General features: G+C 45.4%; 1 protein-coding gene across 4 annotated transcripts in view; it reads right to left on the bottom strand.

Annotated features, from left to right (window-relative positions):
* Window positions 1-21,430, bottom strand: part of SRC (SRC proto-oncogene, non-receptor tyrosine kinase) — a 97,938-nt gene that overhangs the window by 38,612 nt on the left and 37,896 nt on the right. For all 4 annotated transcript variants that reach the window (XM_028735022.2, XM_028735024.2, XM_028735025.2 and 1 more), the window contains exon 2: window positions 6,706-6,781. Coding sequence is in view for 1 of the 4 variants with exons in the window: in XM_028735026.2 (XP_028590859.1) it covers window positions 6,706-6,707 (2 nt within the window). In the remaining 3 variants the exon portion in view is untranslated. The remainder of the gene's footprint in view (window positions 1-6,705; window positions 6,782-21,430) is intronic.

Below are 21,430 nucleotides of genomic sequence, written 5' to 3'. Positions count from 1 at the left end.
CTCAGGCAAAAGGGCTAAGAGAGGCCTTCTGTGCAAGACCCCAGTGAACTGCCAGAGTAGTGACTAAGATGGACCAATGGTCAGGTGTGGCACAGGGCAGCTTCAATATGTTCATACAGGTGGAATGCCAGGCCTCTATGCATACCCATGTAGCAATGTAGTCGTGCCTTTCTCATGTTCTGCACAGTCCAGGAGCAGGGTTGGCAGCTGCAAACTCACTCTCCACAAAGCACTGATTGGATGTTTGGAGGGGTGTGTGGTAGCCGGCCTTATTTTATGTATTTATTTATCCAGAATTTCTCACTCTTCAACCAGAAAGGCTCCCAGGCACTGGTGGAGGAAGAGGTGTGCGGGGGGAGCGCACCGCCCCTGGCAGCGCGATCCCGGCGGGGAGCCATCGCAGCTGCCCCCCCACCCATGCTGGGTGCCACGCCCCCACGGGCGGCACACCACGCCCCTGGGATGTGCGCCAGCCCCGCCCAGTGGTGTAGCGTGGGGGGTGCAGGGGGGCCCGGGCGCACCGGGCGCAACATCTGGGGGTTAGGGTTAGGGGGCGCAAATCCACAGGTTAGGGGGCGCAAATTACTTGCCTTGCCCCGGGTGCTGACAGCCCACTCTACGCCACTGGCCCCGCCTGCTCTCCACCCCCCCCCCCCGGTGCCAGAGCATGAAGCTCCACCACTGCTCCCAGGGCAGCTGACCTTTCAATAAAAATAATACAGCCCTTGCCTTCAGAATTACAATCTAAAATGATCAGTAAAGCAAAAGGAAAAGCCGATGGGGACGGGGGGGGGGGGATTCTTGGATTACCAAGATAATGTGAAGTGTTTTGAACACTTGCAGATTGCTGTTGTTTGAGATTGAAGAAGAATAAACACAGAACTTTCTGCACTGTAAGCAAATTACGGAGCGTTCATTCTTGGCTCCTCCAGTGCGTAACAGCCATCAATAGAGTTGTGATTTATTTCATGATTTTGAAAGGCACCTAAGCTAGGAGCTGCTTTCCATATCATGTGACAATTGGGGCTCCTGTGGTGAGCATATCTTGGGTTTTAAATCTGAAGGCACCAACTCATTGAAGGCGAGGGAAAGCTCTTGTCTTGAGAAGAAAAAACACAGTGTTTTCAATCACAAAGATTGTACTCACACAGGGCCTTTTTCTACAGTCTATTCAACACATGAAGGCTAGGGCAGGCCTTCCACTGTGATCGTGTCCTCACTCCTCATCCCTCAGCAAAATGTGTCCAGCCAGTGTCATTTGCAATTAACGGCTTGAGACTCTGGAAAGCCATTGCCAGTCAGAGTCGATAATCCTGGGCTAAAAGGACAATAAGACCTGGTAGCGTCTTATGATCCTTGCAAAATGTCAACTCCCTTACAAAGTAAACTTTGATTAAAACTATGGTTCTTTGAGGCAATCCAAGGTATTGATGGCCTTAGGCTCTGCGTATGCTATATCTTTAAAGGACATTTGAAACCCATTCTTTCCCTCAAATAATTCTGTGCACTGTAATTTGTGGAGGGCTGCTGGGAATTGTAACTATGTGAGGGGTAAACTACACTGCCCATAATTCTTTGCAGGAAAGACTGTGCTTTGAATGGAGCATCTCCACCCCCATGTTCAGCCCAGACAGTGAGGTTCAGCGCTGAGGGCCTTCTGGCGGTTCCCTCACTGCAAGAAATGAAGTTACAGGGAACCAGGCAGAGGGCCTTCTTGGTAGTGGCTCCTGCCCTGTGGAACGCGCTCCCATCAGATGTCAAGGAAATAAACAGCTACCTGACTCTTAAAATACATCTGAAGGCAGCCCTGTTTAGGGAAGTTTAGGGAATGTTGGATGTTTTATTGTATTTTTAATATTTTGTTGGAAGCCACCCAGAGTGGCTGGGGAAACCCAGGCAGATGGGCGGGGTATAAATTATATCTTGGATGCAGTTATACAAAGTCTTGCTGCTGAGCTTTGAATCCTAGTAAAGCGCCGTAGTACTGATTTTTAAAAAAATGTGCATTTAAGAATATGATCTGGAGGAATATCTTCTTTCTTTCTTTCTTTCTTTCTTTCTTTCTTTCTTTCTTTCTTTCTCTCTCTCTCTCTCTCTCTCTCTCTCTCTCTCTCTCTCTCCCCTTGGTTTTCATGGATTTATTTCCAGCTCAAGAAACAGACATAGGTGAGAGAAGAGGCTTCAAGGTCAGAGGAAACAACTTAAAGCTCGTTCCCTCAGATTTTCAAAACCTGTTCTGTTTAGCTCAATAATCAGTATATCTAGAATATCAGTCACTTTGGGTAAATGCCAATAGCGGGTTCAGACCTATGCATGACTGAGCATCTTGTACTAAGCTTCTTTCTCAGATGGGTTATTGCCAAGCCACAGTTGAAAATGCACTGCTCCGAGAAGACTGAACTCAGCCTTTTCCTTGCTCATGTTTTTAGGGCTCTGGCCGCAAAAAAATAGGATACAGGAACTGAAAATGAAGCACTGTAGGAATCAAGGAACAAAGGAACAAAAATGGAATCAAGGAACAAAGAATGCAAACTGTAAGAATTAACTCTGCTAGGTTAGACCAAAGGCACAAACAGCCTAGCATCCTAGTCTCACAGTGGCCAACCAAATTTCGTGAACAGTAACCTAACTACTATAACTCACAGCAGTGGTGTGGTGGTAAATTTTAAAGTGCAGGAACACATCATGATGGTTTCCAAGGCTATACCCTCTGTTTGTCCCCCACCCCCACCCCAATATATTCTCAAGGTATGTGTTATAAAAACAGTTTAAAAAATCCACCTTCATTTTGTTTAACATGCCTGCAATTGATTTCACACCTAGTTTGCCAGTGATGTGGATCAAACAAGACTATTAGGGTTTTTCTACACTCTCTCGCGCCATCGTCCCTGCATCTTTATGCCAAGGTGAAGTGGAGTGTAATTGGAAGCAGCCAGCATTCTCAAAAGGCTCGTTTCTGACTGATTAGACATGGCATAATAAGGGAGGCTTTCCTGCAACCGGATTAGTAATGAAGGCGAGCCCAGACTGGCAGAGGCCTCAGGGAAGAGAACTGCAAAGGGACAGAACTCTTTTGAGGCTATTGCTGGAATGGGCTCTGAATTTTCTGCTCTGTGCCCTGATAAGCATGGAAATAGGGAGAGTACTAAAAGGCTGCCTAGTATAATCTCCTTCCATGGAGGCATGGCAAGTTATCCAGCAACTGACCAATGCTATCCAGGCCACAATATGTCATAAAGGCAGTGCAGGTATCATCTGGAAAAGTGCCTGAAGAAGAAAACATCCCAAAGGAACAATGGTACATTCTACAGCAGGGGTAGGCAACCTAAGGCCCAGGGGCCGGGTCGCCTTCTCAATCTGGCCCGCGGACGGTCCGGGAATCAGCGTGTTTTTACATGAGTAGAATGTGTGCTTTTATTTAAAATGCATCTCTGGGTTATTTGTGGGGCATAGGAATTCGTTCCCCCCCCCCAAAAATATATATATAGTCCGGCCCACCACATGGTCTGAGGGACGGTGGACTGGCCCATGGCTGAAAAAGGTTGCTGACCCCTGTTCTACAGCAACCTCTAGCCAATCTGACCTGGGGGGAAATTCATTCCTAGCCTCAAATATGATCAGTTAAGCTCGGAGTATGGACAAAACACTTTTCCTGTCTGAAGACACAGCAAGCAGACGTTGGGCTGTTTTCTGGCGCTCTCTCTGTCTCTCTCTCTCTGCAAACACCCACTATCCTTTCCCTAATTATGGAAATAAAACTCAAGATCATGCAGGTGTGGGAAAGAAATGTTTCCTGGTCCCAATAAGCCTATAATAATATTTATTTATTTATTTATTTATTTATACATACATACATACATACATACATACATACATACATACCTACCTCGCCCATCTGGATGAGTTTCCCCAGCCACTCTGGGCAGCTCCCAATCAAATGTTAAAAACAGTACAGCATTAAATATTATAAACCTCCCTAAACAGGGCTGCCTTCAGATGTATTTTAAAGACAGAATAGCTGCTTATTTCCTTCACATCTGAAGGGAGGGTGTTCCACAGGGTGGGCGCCACTACCGAGAAGGCCCTCTGTCTGGTTCCCTGTAACCTCTGGTTCCCTGTAAAATGCAAGACCCTTCACTTCCTATCAAGTTTTCAACATCTTTTTAAGTGTCAGGGACTGGCTGGACACTGAGGAGTGGTGGCTGGATATTTCTGAACGTGCACCAGGAGAAGGGGGGGTTGGAAACTGACTTGGAAGAAGGGATCCAGCGATCAGGAGAAGCCTGAAACAGCCAGGAGTCAGAGGAAGGAGAAGATGCAGGACTGGACAGTGAAGGACAGTTATCGGAGGGAGGGAGACAGAGAGGTCAGGCTGGTGTAGAGTCAACGGCTTCCACATCTTCTCCTCCTGCTCCCACCTCTCCTGCTCCACTGACTCCCAGGACCAAGAGGGGACTGAAGAGGGAGGAGCAGAAGCAGGTTAGACGCTGACGGATTCTTCGCCTGCTTGCACGCAGCTTAGGTGGGCAAGATACATAAGCTGAGGTCGGGGCCTCTCTGTTGCTGCAATTGCCTCATCAGGTGCACGCCTGGGTGCCACATAATGTTCATTCTACACTTGCAAGGAATCAATCCTTCAATGTGGCGGCACATTTACTTTCTCGAACTCACTGCCTCTCGAACTCACAGGTGCTTGTGTTGCATTGCTTTTGGCACCTGCTAAAAACTTAGGCAAATCTTCTCAGACATGCATTTTTATTACCTTTCCTTGTTTTTCGTTGATTAAGAGCTATATAAATCTTGTTAAATAAATAATACACAAAACAAGCAACTTTCAATACAAAGTATGCCTCAGGCTTTGTCACATCTGCTGTGTGTAAAGTTGGATTCTTGACCTGTAAGCTTCAGTCCGGTCTCTCTGATCTAAGAACTACTGCACAATGTTACATTTTCAACATGCGTCAGTACAGTGGTGACTCGCAAGACGAAATTAATTCGTTCCGCAAGTCTCTTCGTCTTGCGGTTTTTTCGTCTTGCGATGCACGGTTTCCCATAGGAATGCATTGAAAATCAATTAATGCGTTCCTAGGGAAACCGCCTTCAGACCAGGTCCGGGGACAGTCTGTCCCCGGACCTCTTCTGAAGGCTGGGGGGGGGGGACAAGGGCTTTTCTTCCCACCCCCAGCATTTTAAAAAACCCTGGGACAGCGGAGGACTTCTCCGCTGTCCGGGCGATCTTAAAATGCTGGCGGGCGGCATTTTAAAATCGCCCCGGAGAGCGGAGGACTTCTCCGCTGTCCGGGGCGATTTAAAAGCCCCTGGGAAGGCAGGCAGGGGGGACAAAGACTTTCGCCCCCTGCCTGCCTTCAGAAGGTGTTCCCGCCCCCCGCCCCGCTTCGGAACAGCGTTCCGAAGTGGGGCGGCTGGGGCAGGTCTTCCCGCCCCCCCTCCCCGCTTCGGAACAGCGTTCCGAAGCGGGGCGGCTGGGGCAGGTGTCCCCGCCCCCCCTCCCCGCTTCGGAACAGCGTTCCGAAGTGGGGCGGCTGGGGCAGGTGTCCCCGCCCCCCCTCCCCGCTTCGGAACAGCGTTCCGAAGTGGGGCGGCTGGGGCAGGTGTCCCCGCCCCCCCTCCCCGCTTCGGAACAGCGTTCCGAAGTGGGGCGGCTGGGGCAGGTGTCCCCGCCCCCCCTCCCCACTTCGGAACAGCGTTTTAAAATGCTGGGGGTCGGGAGCGAAGCGCTGCCGACCCCCAGCATTTTTAAATCTCCCCGGGACACGAACGCTTCGCTCCCGACCCCCAGCATTTTAAAACCTCCCCTGGACACGGGGAGATTTTAAAATGCTGGGGGTCGGCAGCGCTTCCCTCCCGACCCCCAGCATTTTAAAATCTCCCCGGGACAGGGGGAGATTTTAAAATGCTGGGGGTCGGCAGCGAACGCTTCGCTCCCGACCCCCAGCATTTTAAAACCTCCCCTGGACACGGGGAGATTTTAAAATGCTGGGGGTCGGCAGCGCTTCCCTCCCGACCCCCAGCATTTTAAAATCTCCCCGGGACAGCAGAGACTGCTCTGCTGTCCCGGGGAGATTTTAAAACGCTGGGGGTTGGCAGCGAACGCTTCGCTCCCGCCCGCCAGCATTTTAAGATCGCCGGGGCAGGCGGGGGGAAGGCAGGCGGGGGGGAGCAAATACTTTTGCCCCCCGCCGGCCTTCAGAAGAGGTCCTCTTCTGAAAGCCGGCTGTGGGCGAAAGTCTTTGCTCCCGACCGCCAGCATTTCCCTATGGGCTTTCGTCTTGCGATGCAAGCCCATAGGGAAATTCGTCTTGCGAAGCGCCTCCAAAACAGAAAACCCTTTCGTCTTGCGGGTTTTCCGTCTTGCGAGGCATTCGTCTTGCGAGGTACCACTGTATTTGTACATGCTAAAAATTATATATGTTTGATCAGTGCTATTTTTCTAGGAAAAGAGGTGCTTGAACTCGCTGTGAATGCCTCCCTTGTTCTCTTAGAACAGCAATGGTGCCCACCTGAGAGGCGCCGGAACTGAGTTCCGGCTGAAAAAAAGGCCTGTGTTTGGTGCTCCAAAATGCATGTCATTTAGTATGGAAGCAACTCAAGGCTGCTTTTTAAAAGCCATCATTATCATTTTTTAGAGGAGGGTCTCCATATTTCTGAATTGGCAGTATGAATTTAGAGAGAGAAATTACTCACATACGCTGTCACCTGACAGAGCTTTCTGTGGCGGACAGGGTGGCAGACAAATCAATCAGCGCAGCTCTTCTGGAATCTACAAAAGAGAAAAGCATGGAATGTTAGCTAAGAATTCACAAAAAACAAACATCTGACTACAGACTTACAGCACCACCCTGAGCATGTGAGGTTGAAATTAAGTCAGAGTTATTTCAATGGGACTTACTTCCAAGCAAGTGTGTACCACTGTGTGTTGAAAGCAAGCCCCACTTGTCCAATGGGGGATTAAGGTAAAGGTAAAGGGACCCTTGACCATTAGGTCCAATCGTGGCCAACTCTGGTGTTGCGGCGCTCATCTCGCTTTATTGGCTGAGGGAGCTGGCATGTGGCCAGCATGATTAAGCCGCTTCTGGCGAACCAGAGCAGCGCACGGAAACACCGTTTATCTTCCCGCCAGAGCGGTACCTATTTATCTACTTGCACTTTGACATGCTTTCGAACTGCTAGGTTGGCAGGAGCAGGGACCGAGCAATGGGAGCTCACCCCGTCGCAGGGATTCGAACCGCCGACCTTCTGATCAGCAAGTCCTAGGCCCTGTGGTTTAACCCACAGCACCACCCGTGTCCCTTTTATGGGGGATTACTCCCTAGTAAATGTACTTATTTATTTAATCAATTTATATAGTGCTTACGGAAACGAAATATCTCTAAGCCGTTTGCAAAAGACAATCTAAAATATTCACTAAAAACACACACACAATAAAAGCAAATGTTAAAAAGCAAGGCTTGCATCTAAACCACGTTTCATTAATAGCTTGTTGAAAGTAGTGTGCTTACGACTGGGTACATCTTTTTCTTAATGCCCAGAAGCTGTGGGGGAGCAATGCAGCTCACTGTATCTTAAGGTCCCTATATTCATTGATTCCAATGAGCCTACTCAGAGTATGATTAATTTTAGATGTCATCCATTAAAACATGGTGAAATAAGATTTTTTTTAAAGTGCACAAAATAATGATGGGCGAAAGACTTCTGCCACTCATCAGGAGCGTTATCAATGCTATCATCCAGTAAGATTCCCCATGACACTCACACAACCTTGTTTCATTCAACGTTCATGACAGCAATAAAAATTATTCTCCTGTTTTATTTCAAATGTTTCTTAGCAGCCGTACGGGTCCCATTCGGAATGGAAAGGCAGGGAATGTTTTAGTCAAAAATATCTGGGAGTGATAGAAGCAATTTTTACTGGAGAAACATCGTGTCCACACATGAGCAGAACTATATGGAGGAAATACTTTGGGATGTCACACTATAAAATATCGCACTATTATTGCTCTCAATGTATCAAATAAATAGTCTTGAAAGCCACTCCCATTCCCAAATTGTTCCCAAATTGGCCTAAATCTGCAATTTATATAAGTTTTAAAACAGCTGCCTGACACATTCCACTTTAAAGCAACCTATTTATTGAACATTCAACCTGATTTGCTTGCACAAAGCTTACACAGAGGTTAGATTATATCCAGTCTTCGAGCATTTGTTCTGATTTATTTGTGGCGCAGTTGTAGGACAACGAGCATTTATCCTGATTTGCTTATGGGGATGGTTTCACATTAATCATTTGTTGATCCCACACTTTTCAATGCATTTCTCTGTGGCCTTTTTAAAAGTGGATTTGTTGCACCAGGGTGATAGAGCGCATTAATTCACTTTAATGGCAACAAACCTAAATCCCTCCTGCAAAACAAGGACAGTCTGGAGGCACCCTTAAAGGAAATCAGCATAGTACTAAATCTGGCATAAAAGCACAACACAGGCTCCTTGTGAGCCTTCTTTTGTAGATCGTTGAAAATGGGTGGAGGCAGCAGATTGCCTTTCTGATCTGTCATGTGTGAAGAAGGGACAATTCTCTGCTCCACTTCACCAAGTCAACAGGGCAAGAAAAAGAGGTGGTGGCTGTTGGCAGCCCAAGGCTATCAACCAAGCTTATACTGCAGAGCATTTGATGAGGAAAGAATCCTATGTTTATCCAGAGCCCAGAGGCTATCCAGACAGACAGACAGACAAAATACACAGTTATAAAATATGGATACTAGCCAGGGCAACATTCTTAAAGTGCTTTTGCTGCATTTAATGGGTTCTTCCTTATACATATCTACCTGCACCTGGGAATCAGGGAGTGTGCTTCTTGAACTGAGGAGTCCCCATCACACTCGTCAAACCCATCAAACCCCCTTTCCCAGCCTGATAGCAAGAGTAAGGAACAGGGGAGATCTGTTGTCTTCATGCCCTCTTGTGGGATTTCTAAAACCATCTGGCTGGCCACCAACTTAAGAACAACAGGATTGCTGCACATGTTTTTATTAGTTACATACCTCACCATTTGCTAGATGGCATCTGCTAATCCTGTTTTTATTTTAAAACGGACTGTATGTTTGAAACCTTTTTTGTCTTGCCCTGTCTGGAAAGTTATAATTGTTTGATTAACACTAATCTGACTTCTCAAAAAGTACCGTATTTTTCGCTCCATAAGATGCACTTTTGTCTTCCTAAAAAGTAAGGGGAAATGTCTGTGCATCTTATGGAGCGAATGAGTGGTCCCTGGAGCCAAATTGCCCAGGGGCGAAAAGCAGATCATGCTTTTTTGTTTAAAAAGAGGGAAGAGTGTGTTGAAACAAATCCGCAGGCGATCGGGAGTGAGATAAGGGACGCTAGCAATAAAGGAGGCTGCCTGGGAGGGGGGAGGTAAAGACAGCAAACTTACAAGGAGAGGAGAAAGGAATACTAAAACAAGCAATGAGGAGAGAAATTAGAAGAAAAGGAGGAGCAAAAAACTGCTCCAGCTAAGGAAAAGACATTAAGGCAAACAAGAGGGAAGGGGGTGTTGAAAGGAAGCAGCTGATCGGCAAGCGATCGGGGGGGAGATAAGGGACGCTGGCGATAAAGGAGGCTGCCTGGGAGGGGGGAGATAAAAGCCCATGGATCACCCCAAATTCACCATCAGATCACACAGCATGTCCATAGCTACAGCCTGCACCAAAAAAACCACACATCCACTGTTTCGTGGGGCTGCAATGGCGTAAAAATGTGGTTACAAAGCATGGATCCACATGGATTCTCGGGATTTTTGCATTGGGTCACCCCAAATTCACCGTCACAGCATGAACCACAAAAATCATACATCCACAGTTTCGTTCAGAATATTTCTTTTCTTGTTTTCCTCCTCTAAAAACTATATCTGTCTTATGGTCAGGTGCATCTTATGGAGCGAAAAACACGGCAACTAACATTGATCATCATCTTGACTTTATCAGCCGCCTGAAGTTAACAGAGCTTTTTTTTTACCCCACAAACCTTTAATATGAAGAGATGAGAGGTTAGAATTAGAAAAATTGCATCTTTTTTGGAATATATAAAGCATAGTACCTAAAAAGACCGACCTATACATCACAACAACTCTGGTTTGAATTTCGCCTCCATCATGAATTTACCACTTCTTAGTCCCCCACCTGCAACAATATCTGCCTACGTTACAGAGCTATTATAATTTTACTACAAGTTTACGATGTGCTTTGAACACCCATGAGTATTGTTAAAGCAGAAAGTTTCATTCCATGGCACAGGCCTTGTCTTCACAGCACGAATGGTACCAAGTTTGTCTCTTCCGACTATCTTCCTAGGGATATTCATGGAGGAGAGTCCGTGCACCTCAAAGTGGTGGCTGCTGGCCCTCCTAATAATCTCTGCCCTCAAACCTCCTTCTGAAGTCACCTTTCCCTCAGGACCAGTCAAGACGGCACACTGATTTTGCAAGGCCATAGGCCTAGAAGTGCAAAGAGAATGCAGAAGGGTTGCTAGGCAACTGCCCAGCTTAAAATTTCATCCCTTTCCTGGGCCTAAAGTCAGGCTTCATACTGGACTGAAGGCTTTGGCAGCCTTTTTCTTCCTAGATAGAATAGCAGGGAAGAAGGAAAGCATTTATTACAGTGCCTTCCTGCCTGTCCAAACATGTCAAGGAAAACGGCAAAAAGACAGAGCACGAGGATAAGGAGAGGAAAGAAGGGAAAGCCTTATCTGGGGCTGGGCTGCAAGCCCATTACCTTGAAGGGGGGGGGGAATGAAGGTAAATTGAAGGTGGTTATGCAAACTTATTTCTCATATCTGTATGAAGTATCTAGATCTTGAGAAATTTGTTGAAGCCAGTCAGCCACAGAGCAGAACAAGCAACCTTCTGCAGTTGCTACCATAGGCAGCCCCTGAGGAAAAGAAAGCAGGAACCAACGCTTATACAGGAATTGTGGTTCTACCTCCTTCTGCAGAGTGCTCTCAAGACACCGCCAGCTTTTTTTGTTCCTGTCCCTGTTGTGGGAGATTAGAGCCAAATCTAACAAATGCATATTCTTGATAGTTAGCATGAGAAGGGGTTAATACCACAGAGCTGTACTGCTGATAGGCAGGTACTCAGGCCATAGAATTACAATTGGTAGAGAGGGCTCTGTGTGGTGTCATTTCCCCTCCTCTCCTGGAAAGGAAGGAGCATATAGTACTTCCTTTTCTCTCTCTTCCTTTGACCATCATTGGATGCAGACATGCCTCTGTTCACTCCATCTTTAGGTACATGCCTGTAGCTGGTTATAACTTAAATATAAGTATTGCTTATATTTGCTTATATATATCATTGTTGAGAACCAACGCATGATTATAAAGTTAGTAAATCTTACTTTTAAACTTACTTTAGAAGTTGTTGCCTGATTCTTTCTTAAGCAGGGTAAGCACAGGGAGGCCAGCTTACTTTATAGCTGGACTTACTCAAAACAAGGCTTTTCAGCCTAATTCCTATGTTTTAAATTTTACTGCTAATGATAATATTTTAAAACTCTGTTCAACACACACAGGTGGGGGAATGAGTGCTGCTGGTGGGATTTGCATGCCCCAAAACATATGGGAATAAATGAGTTTGGTCTCCCGAGTGCCTAAAACAGAGGTGGGGAACTACATCTGGCTGAATTCTCAATTCCATCTTTCCCCACAGGTCAGGTTTGACAGGCGGCTGGGGCTGCTCACCTATCAATCCCCTCACAATGGTGTCAGGTGACCTATTTTGGCCCTGTGCAGTGTACAGTGCTTTGAAGCCCCGACAGTCGGGCTTCAAAGCACCGTGCACCACTTTCTGTGAGCACTGCTGATCAGCTGATTGTCAGTACTTGCAAAGTACTGTGGGGTGCTGTGCACAGAGCCTTGGAGGCACCACCAATGAGCAAATCCACAATTTTACCTGACCCACAACTGATGTCAGGTGTAGGGCAGGGTGGCCTGCCTGGCCTAAACAGCCTCATGGGCCAAAAATGGATGCCTGGTGAGCCTAATTATGCCCCACCCTTGGCATAGAAGAACTGACGCTCGATTCTAAGGCTGGGAACAGTGACTACAGTACAGAGTATTTGTGTTCACACTTGTTAACAATTAATATACATACCTGCCAAACTGCCACATTTAGCTATAAAAATCACATTAGGCAGCTGGAATACTTTGTTTCTTCAGGCCCCTGTCTATAAGCTCTTTACATTTCTAATTTTTCTGAACAGATAACACCTTTATTTGGGGGAAGCGGAGGAAAATGAGGCCAGATATTAAGTTTGGATTTTGGCAGGAGAAGCAAGTACCCTTTTAATGAAATACCCTCCTATCAAAAACAACAACGGCGCAAATTATGAAGTGATACAGCATCCCAATAAAGGGCACTAACGAGATGGGCTACACTTTGCACAAATTGTTCCCAGGACACACACACACAGCTGAATACTCCCATGGGGAGCAAATAGCTAATATATTATACCCATTAGATGTGTCCTGGTGGGGGAAAAGAAATATTACACTCAGACATTTGTTTAAAACTGGTAACCTTGCACAATGATTATACACTGCAGTACTGCTTTAGTTTGCGATGTCAATCCTTCTTCCACCAGTGATTCCCTGCAATTTTAAAAGTGTGCTTGATTAGGAAAATAAGCAGTGTTTGACTGACAGCACTTTAAGAGGATGGGTTATAATTTGTACTTGACTAATATTTCCCTAGAAATAATTGTACTGCATAAAGACAGGCATTTGAATTAAGTGTTTCCACTAAGGGCTGCAGTACATACAAATGAGGCCTTCCCTGTCCCCTTTTGTGCTATTGCAATTGACTTTTGAATAAAGGTCATGTCTTAAATATTTGGAGCTGGGGTTGTTGTTTTTTACCTATGGTGCTGGGGGGAGGGCTGCGTTATACAACGTCAACTCCTGTTTTCATCTGTATCACTGGCAAAATAGTTTGATTGTGAATATCTAGAAAGTGGGACAATTTTTATGGATATTTAACCCCCAAAACGCTAAGACATGAGACTCCAACTCCCAGCTCTAGCCAGCAAAGTCCAACAATGTAATATGGAGGGGACTACATTGGCCACCCCTTGCTTAGTATGTTGAACTAAGACAGGGGAGACCCCAATTCAAATCTTCATGCAGCCATGAGGCTCATTAGGGTGACCTTGTGCCAGTCACCAACTCTCAATCTAACCCATAATCACAAGAATCTTGTCTCTTGGAGGAAAGGATAAATATTGTTCAAATTAATAAATAAACATATAAAGTTCTAGTATTATGCCACTCTAAGGAACAGTGTGGACAAATGGATTTCCATCTTTTCATACTCTACATGGTTTATAATTGTATAAATCTCTATTACAATTTCATCAGCACCAGAAAATACTAGCAGCAAGGAGGTGGGATTGTGAAACACGGTAAGCCTAGCAGCACCTTATTTTTAATGGGAAAGAGAGTGATTTCCTGCTTCTGCACCCTCCTGTTCTGATACTGAATAGCCAAGGATTTATTACAAATGTCCCAGTAAACTCTTTATTTGAATTTTTAGAGCACAGCTGACCAGCTTACAGAAAGAGAGTTTGTGCTTGGAAAGCCCAGGAGCTAACTGTTCCCCCTCCCTATGGCGGTTTTTAAGCAGTGGGGGATGTTCTGCATAAGCTGAGACATGCGTTTTCTCTCTCTCTCTCTCTGAAGACAAAATAACAAGACAGACCTTTGCAATTGGTCTCTCACTGCTCTCTGCTACCCACCCTCTACCAAAGCAATTAAAAACAAGACAGTCAGCTGTAAAATGCAGCTTAGACAGTATCAGAGCACAGACAATATCTCTTTCTCCTCCTCCTAACAATATCCTGGTTTGATCCAGGATAAGTCTTTGAAAGCTTCAGCACTCTTAATTTGGATGAGCCAATGGATGAGCAAATAGAGTGCCAACATGGAAAGAAAAAGAAGGGGGGGGGTACAAGGGAGTTAGACCCCTTGAAAGGGTCCAAGAAGTCTGTTCACATTCTGCTTATCATTACTGCGACAGTTGTCCCCAACCTAGTGCCTTCCAGATGTTCTGGACTACTACTCCCATCAACCCCAGCCACCATGAGATCTCCCTGAGATGATGGGAGTTGTAGTCCAAACTATAGTCCAAAACTATAGAATCATAGAGTTGGAATAGACCACAAGGGCCAATCGAGTCCAACCCCCTGCCAAGCAGGAAACACCATCAGAGCACTCCTGACATATGGTTGTCAAGCCTCTGCTTAAAGACCTCCAAAGAAGGAGACTCCACCACACTCCTTGGCAGCAAATTCCACTGTTGAACAGCTCTTACTGTCAGGAAGTTCTTCCTAATGTTTAGGTGGAATCTTCTTTCTTGTAGTTTGGATCCATTGCTCCGTGTCCGCTTCTCTGGAGCAGCAGAAAACATCTGAAGGACTGAGGATGGCTGTTCTGTAGGAACTGTGTTGGGATCAAATCTGCAACCTTGCCATTATCAGTACCATGATCTAACCAGCTGAGCTGCTTTTCACGGGCAAATCGAGGAAATTGCTCCCAGGTTTCTTTTTCTGTTCTGTCTGTGAAAATGGCTGGTTTCACCTCCTCTTTTCTCACACGACTGCAGGTCCAGCTGCCAAAAAGAGAAGAAGGTAGTGGGGGAAAGCCAAGGTGGTGCTTTCCTTGTTTCCTCTGACATGAAGCAGGTGGTTATGATGAAGTAAGCTGGGTGAGTGAAACTGCAGGAGTCGTTTCTCCTCGCCCAGAGCACAGGTCAAAAGCCAGGCTGCAAGGGGAATGTTCCGCTCCAAGTAACCTGCAGTTACAGTCAGAACTGGAGTCCACTACAGATGCAAAGCATCTTTAAGGAAAACAGCACAAAAGCTAAAGCACTCAAAGGATTCATTAAACCAAAAGGAATATGTAAAAAATGTTTTATAAGAATAAGGGTGAAAAAGCTAGAATAACATTATGTCAAATTTAAACAAAATGATATAAAGGGAAAAATTGGAGACATAATAGTTGAAATGTATAATATAGAATAAGATTTGAAAGAGGGTAAGGCACTGCTGAATACGATTGTGTAAAAGGGAACACAGAAAAGGGAGATGTGAGGAAGTCAGGAAGGAGGGTTATGAAAACAATAAGTAAGAAACTGGATTTTTATGTCTTTTTTATGTCTTTTTTCTTCTACTTTTTTATGTTTTGTATTGCATTTTTCTGTTTTTATTTGATTGTGATAATGTTTTCTTTTTCTCTTTTTGTTTTGATTGTGAAGTTTGTTTTACTGTTTAAAATTTCAATAAATATCTTTAAAACAAAACAAAACAAAGGATTCATTAAACCAGTGATTTGCTAAACTGAGAGGCAGATCCCCATTGGAGGCAGAGTCATACTTTGGTTCTCGAACGGAATCCATTCTGGAAGTCTGTACCACAGTGGTACCTATTTATCTACTTGCACTTTGACGTGTTTTGAACTGCTAGGTTGGCAGGAGCAGGGACCGAGCAACGGGAGCTCACCCCGTCGCAGGGATTCGAACTGCTGACCTTCTGGTCGGCAAGTCCTAGGCTCTGTGGTTTAACCCACAGCGCCACCCACGTCCCTCCTATTTTAAATGGAGTTATACGCAAATGCTACCAAACGCCACTAAAAAAACCCATGACATGATAATATGCTTCCTCCCATGCGGAAAGCTGAGCTAGCGCATTGCCTGCAATAAGGCTGGAAGATCACCTTCCCGCAATTTGTACATCTTACCACAATTTCCTGCCCTGGCCTTCACATGGGATACAAACCAAGAGAGCTGGCGAGAGGAGCAAAAAGCCAGCCCAGTCACTTAGCACCTCCCTTGATGCAGACAGACCACATCAATGGCTGCAGCCCAAGGACACCCAGCTGCAGTGAAGTGTTCATTCAGTTCTGTCTGGGAGACGCTCTTGATTGACTGTCGTCTGCTGCTTGCACATAAGAGAATGCTTGTTGCGCCCGAATATCTCAAGGCTAGATCGATATCAATGCAGTTTTAACAGTATGAGTTTATTTTTATTTTTTAAGCGCTCACACACACACCATGGAAGGGAGGGAGGGAAATAAAGCTAGCTTTTCATCTGTGTTTCACAATGGGAGACAGTGGTGGAAGGAGGAAGATACAAAAAAAAGGGGGGGACCACACCAAAAATATGAGTTATTTGCACAAAGTCTTTAAGGAAATAAAGTCTACAAGGAAGATTAATCAGTGGTCAGGAAGTCTGGCTCGTAACATAGCATAATTATCTTCACGGTGCTCTGAATTTTATAACATAATCCTCTGCCCCACAAAAACAGTAAGGAACCCAAAATGCATTTTTAAATGTGTGAAAGCTAAAATTCAGCGCCACCCCCCACCTCTCGTGCCCTGTTCTGCAGCATTTTTGTGGCGGCGCTCAGTGTGACTGCACCGGTCACACTACCCTAAAACGGCCTGTGCCCCACCTCCCATGTGTGACCCATGACCTCTGCAAATCTGGAGGGAACCCAGTACAGTGGTACCTCGGGTTAAATATGCTTCAGGTTACAGACTCCGCCAACCCACAAATATTACCTTGGGTTAAGAACTTTGCTTCAGGATGAGAACAGAAATCGTGCTCCGGCAGCGTGGCGGCAGCAGGAGGCCCCATTAGCTAAAGTGGTGCTTCAGGTTAAGAACAGTTTTAGGTTAAGAACGGACCTCCAGAACAAATTAAGTACTTAATCTGAGGTACCACTGTACAGATTTAGGGGACACACAAGGTGAGGAGGGTGATAGTCCCTTTGCACTAGTGATAATCCTTGCACTGACAGGACCCTGACTTAGTGCTGCATTGAATACAATCCATAGTCCATAATAGTGCTTTTAACGTGTGAATGCGCCTAACTGGGGCCTATTTCGTGATATTTGCAGGCCAATCTTTCAATTCTGCCTGTAGACAGACAGCCAACCTTGTCATCCTATAGAAGCAAGCACCATGATATACCTCTGCCAGAAAGTTTAAGATCACGGATGGCATTTGTTCAAGCACACGCAAGCATATTTGCATCCCCGTCCAAATCTCAGCAGCTTCATTTGAAGCCTGTCCTTGCAGGTCAAAGATTACAGAGAGAAAGAATGGATGATTTAAAACAAATATCAGAGCATTGACTCCCTTACCACAGAGAGGAAAAAGACAAAAAAAGCAAAGGAAAAGGCTTTTTTACTAGGAAAAAGACAGCAGACAGCCTTTGAAAAGAGCAAATCAACTTAGTCTGGCCAGGAAAGCCTTGAAGAAACAAACATCTTGAAGCCTGTCTCTACGATTAGATGGCAAACAGGAGTTTTGGATGTTACTGTACAAACCACCCGTGGTCATCCTGGGGCATTAGAGAAACAATCCTGCCGTCACTACCGGTTGTATTTTGACTTAGTGAGCAAGACATGAGCTACTTGCTAAGACAGGAAACATTCCTTGCAAGAGATCTGTAAACAGACAAACACACACACACACACACACACACACACACACACACACACACTGGTACCTCAGTTTAAGAACAGCCCTGTTTACGAACGATTCGGGTTACGAACCTCCGCAAAACCAGAAGTTTACCTCAGTCTACGAACTTTACCTCAGTCTAAGGATGGAAACCCAATGGTGGAAGGGCATCAGTGGTGGGAGGCCTCGTTAGGGAAAGCGCATCTCAGTTTAAGAACGGTTTTGGTTTAAGAATGGACTTCCGGAACGGGTTAAGTTCGTAAACCGAGGTACCACTGTATATAAAAAATAAAATAAAGAACTAGGCCAGGACAGGACTATGAAAATAGGAGCAGAAGAAGGTAGAGCTGAAGCAGGTCTCCCCTCTAGAAAATATCAATATTGGGCATTGTATAACTGGAGTTCCTGTGAGCACCATGGCACCCTCAGACACCTCCTTTGGTCAGCCCTATGTCTCCCACAGAAGCCAGCCAAATGGCCTTGGAAAACTGAACAGCAGGGCGTGAGGTACACTGCTTTTGAACATGGAGGTTTTGATTCAGCTATCCCAGCTGACAGGAAGAGTTTCCGCACAGGCAGAGGACCCAGTGGGTACAGCTCAGGGAAGAAGCGACTGGAGCAGCTTTGTGGGGAGAGTGGGACTTTCCAAAAGCAGCAAATTTCCCCACCTCTGCCCTCGGAAACTCAGCGTTCCCTATTTTAACCCACAAGTCAACTCCATGTTGGTGACATAACCTTGAGTGATCGAAAAATACCTGATCCTCATCTCAGTCGCCAGCCTCACCTGCTTTCTAATCCGGCACTGTCTAGACATGTTACTTCCTTCTTCAATTCCATGCTGTCATCAACAGCTGTGTGCGTATGTATATGCTTGGAGTTTGTGTTTTTCCTTCATTAAGGGTTTGTGCCACAGAAAGCTGCTTCTCTTTAATTATCTTTAGCACCCTACTGACCCATTCCTGACCCCCTACGCAGAGCAGCAGCTTAAGTTTTGGGAAGAACCAATTACATTAAAAAAATAAATAACCTGCCAGTGACAATGGCTGTCAAGCTCCACATTCCAACTCCCTGGTTCCCTACTGCGTGGGCATGAACACCAGTCCCCACACTTCTGAGCCACAGTAAAAAACAAATACCACATTTTCTGCCTGCAGAAAGTGCTGCACACGAGGCAATAGCTTGGAGTGCTTTGAGTCTGCCCAGATGCGACACCAGAGGAAGTGAGGAGATGGGGCAGGTGGCAGAAGGGAAGGAATAAGGGAAGAACCCTTCCTTTCAGAGGAACTGCTTATAGATTAACTTTCATTTGTGCTGTTCAGATAAATCACTGGAACACAGTGAAGCTGCCTGACACCAAGGGCCTTTCCTGACTGTCACTCTTTTCAAGCGGGATTCAAACATAGGCTTGCCATATTTCACAAAGTGAAAATCCGGACACAAAAGTTGTTGAGCTTTGCTTTGAGGTGAGGTGGGCAAAGTTGTTGAGCTTTTTCTGCAAAATCTTGAGCTATTTTTAAGGAAATTCTCCCCCAAAATCAACACTTCCGGCGTGGGTTGCCATACACCCGGGTTTCCCCGGACATTTTTACCAATTTTTGGAAATTCTGCCCAGATGCTATTTCCAATGGACAAATCCCAGACATATGACAGACCTATTCAAACTCCAGCAAATTCAGGTTGCACAATTGTAGATGATAGGGTGGTCCTGCACAGAAAACCACCCTTTCCAAAGATCGTGGTGTTGTTGTTTTTTTGTAATAAGGAAAGTGACAGGGAAATGCAATGGATAGTGTGGGAGAACACTAGCTTTGATGCAACTGTTGTCTAACCTCCCCACAAACAAAGCAAAAGGAATGCTCATTAAAGTGCCAACATTGCCTACAAACAAATCAGGATGAATAATAGACAAGTTGTCTGGAAGCGCTCCCAAGTCAAACTAATTGCCTACCTAGCACAGATATTCACTGCATACGCACAGTACATGTAAAGTCCACTGGTTCCCCAAAATAATTACAGGAAATGTAGTTTGTTAATGGTGCTGGAAACTGTAGCTGCACAAGTGTAAATTACAGCTCTCAGTTGTCTTTGGAGAAAGTAATTTGCTTCACAGCCATTGCCTACTCTGACTGAAAGCAGTTCTCCAAGGTCTGAGGCAGAAAGGTTTTGCCAGAATGTTCTTTTTTTACTGAAGATGGCAGGGTCTGACCCCAATATCTTCTACAATCAAAACTTGTGTCCTCCAACTGGGTTGCAGTCCCTTCTCCAACAAAGATTTTGAGAGACAAGGGGCACATTTTTTAAAAGGGGGATGCATTCATTGCTGCGCTCAGGAATCAGTGACTAAAAGCTAGGGGAACTGACAATATTTCTATCAGCTGAGCTGTGAGAATCATGCACAGGTTGGCGTCTCTCAGACCACCTTGCACATGACAAGAAGCATTTACCAATAGAGTACTTCCAAGCACACAAAGAGTGCATGCACTGAGCCACATGGAAGATTCATGTTCAAGGAACAAATATTTCCTGGAATCAAGAACCACAAAAGCAAACATTTTGCCTAAGACAGCACATCAGGGAGAAGGTCAACTTTTTGTGTTCAGGGAGTTGTTTTGTTTTTCCCTGTGCACAAGGGAGCGGTTCAAGACGTGAGCTTTCTACCTGCTCTTTGAAGTGGTACAAGTCAAAAGAAACTGCAGCATGCTGATCTGTGCCTGAACCTGCTCTTGGGATTGCTGCATTTTTCAGCTGAAGAGGAATCAAGCAAATTTTAAGAAATTGCTTCTTGACTAACAACGATGCGGAAAATTCTGTGCCAGCTTACATACCAGGCAGGATGTAAGCTTGTGAAGCAGTGTTTTTCCCCTTTTCTTGACACATTTCTGAAGCTGGAAAACAAGGACTATGTATTGGGGAAAACATTTTGGTTTAAGGTAGAAAGGCTCAGTCCCAACCGCCTAAAACGAACACGACACAGAGTTATAAATGTTTGCATTCTCTGGGCAGAGTGGAATTTGTAGGAACCAGAAAATAAGGAAACGTGAACTGCAGCTGCAATATAAATTTGAGGAACATTAATATCCCCTACCACATACAAGCACTTAGGCAAGAAGAATCCTTCAGAACACCTGCATTTTTGAGAGTCACCGGTGACACAAGGTATCAAATCTACTCGGTTTATTTATATAAATGCAAAATAAGAACTTTCACTGGACAGTGGACAAGCTCCCCCTCTTTGAAACACTTCATGGGTACAATCTGCCAATTTCCTACATGCTACATTTTCCAATTGTGTAGTTTTGGTCTTGCAAGTTTTTATCACTCTTCTTCTTTTCTGGGCTGTCTGCCAAACAAGAGGCCTACATTTCCAATGTGGCAAGACAGCTGCCTGTATTACCAAACAACCTGCCCTCAAATTATGGCCTCTGACTTTTATACTATGATTAGGTGGCCATAGAGCTTGGACCTAACAAGCCTCTCTGGACTGGTGGTGTTTGCACATAATGCTAAAACCATAGTTTGGTGTTACAAGGACTAACAGCGCAGGAAGCCTTGGGGCTCATGTACACCCTGCTTTTCCTTCCTCCTGCCAAATCTACTACTCTGAAGAGATTTAAGGTGCATGGAGGGTGAGGAGAACGTTGCATTGCAGAAGCAGAAGTCCTTGCGCTGACGGAACATTCACAGAGTGCAAAATTGGATGCAACCCAAAGTTCCAAATCTGAGTGTGCCAACATAGCAGATCTTCTTTCTTCCTTCCCTCCACTTCTGCAGCATATTCACAGCAATGAGGTGAGGTACTCATGTACCCAAGTTAGTTGGTAACATGTAACTAAATGCCAAATATTCATGCATAACTTACATGCATGATGCATCCCTTCCACACTTACCCAGAGAGTTAACTT

This window comes from Podarcis muralis, chromosome 5, assembly GCF_964188315.1.
Source record: "Podarcis muralis chromosome 5, rPodMur119.hap1.1, whole genome shotgun sequence".
Lineage (NCBI taxonomy): Eukaryota > Metazoa > Chordata > Lepidosauria > Squamata > Lacertidae > Podarcis > Podarcis muralis.
Note: the sequence above shows the minus strand (reverse complement) of the source record. Positions and strands in the feature narration are given on the sequence as shown.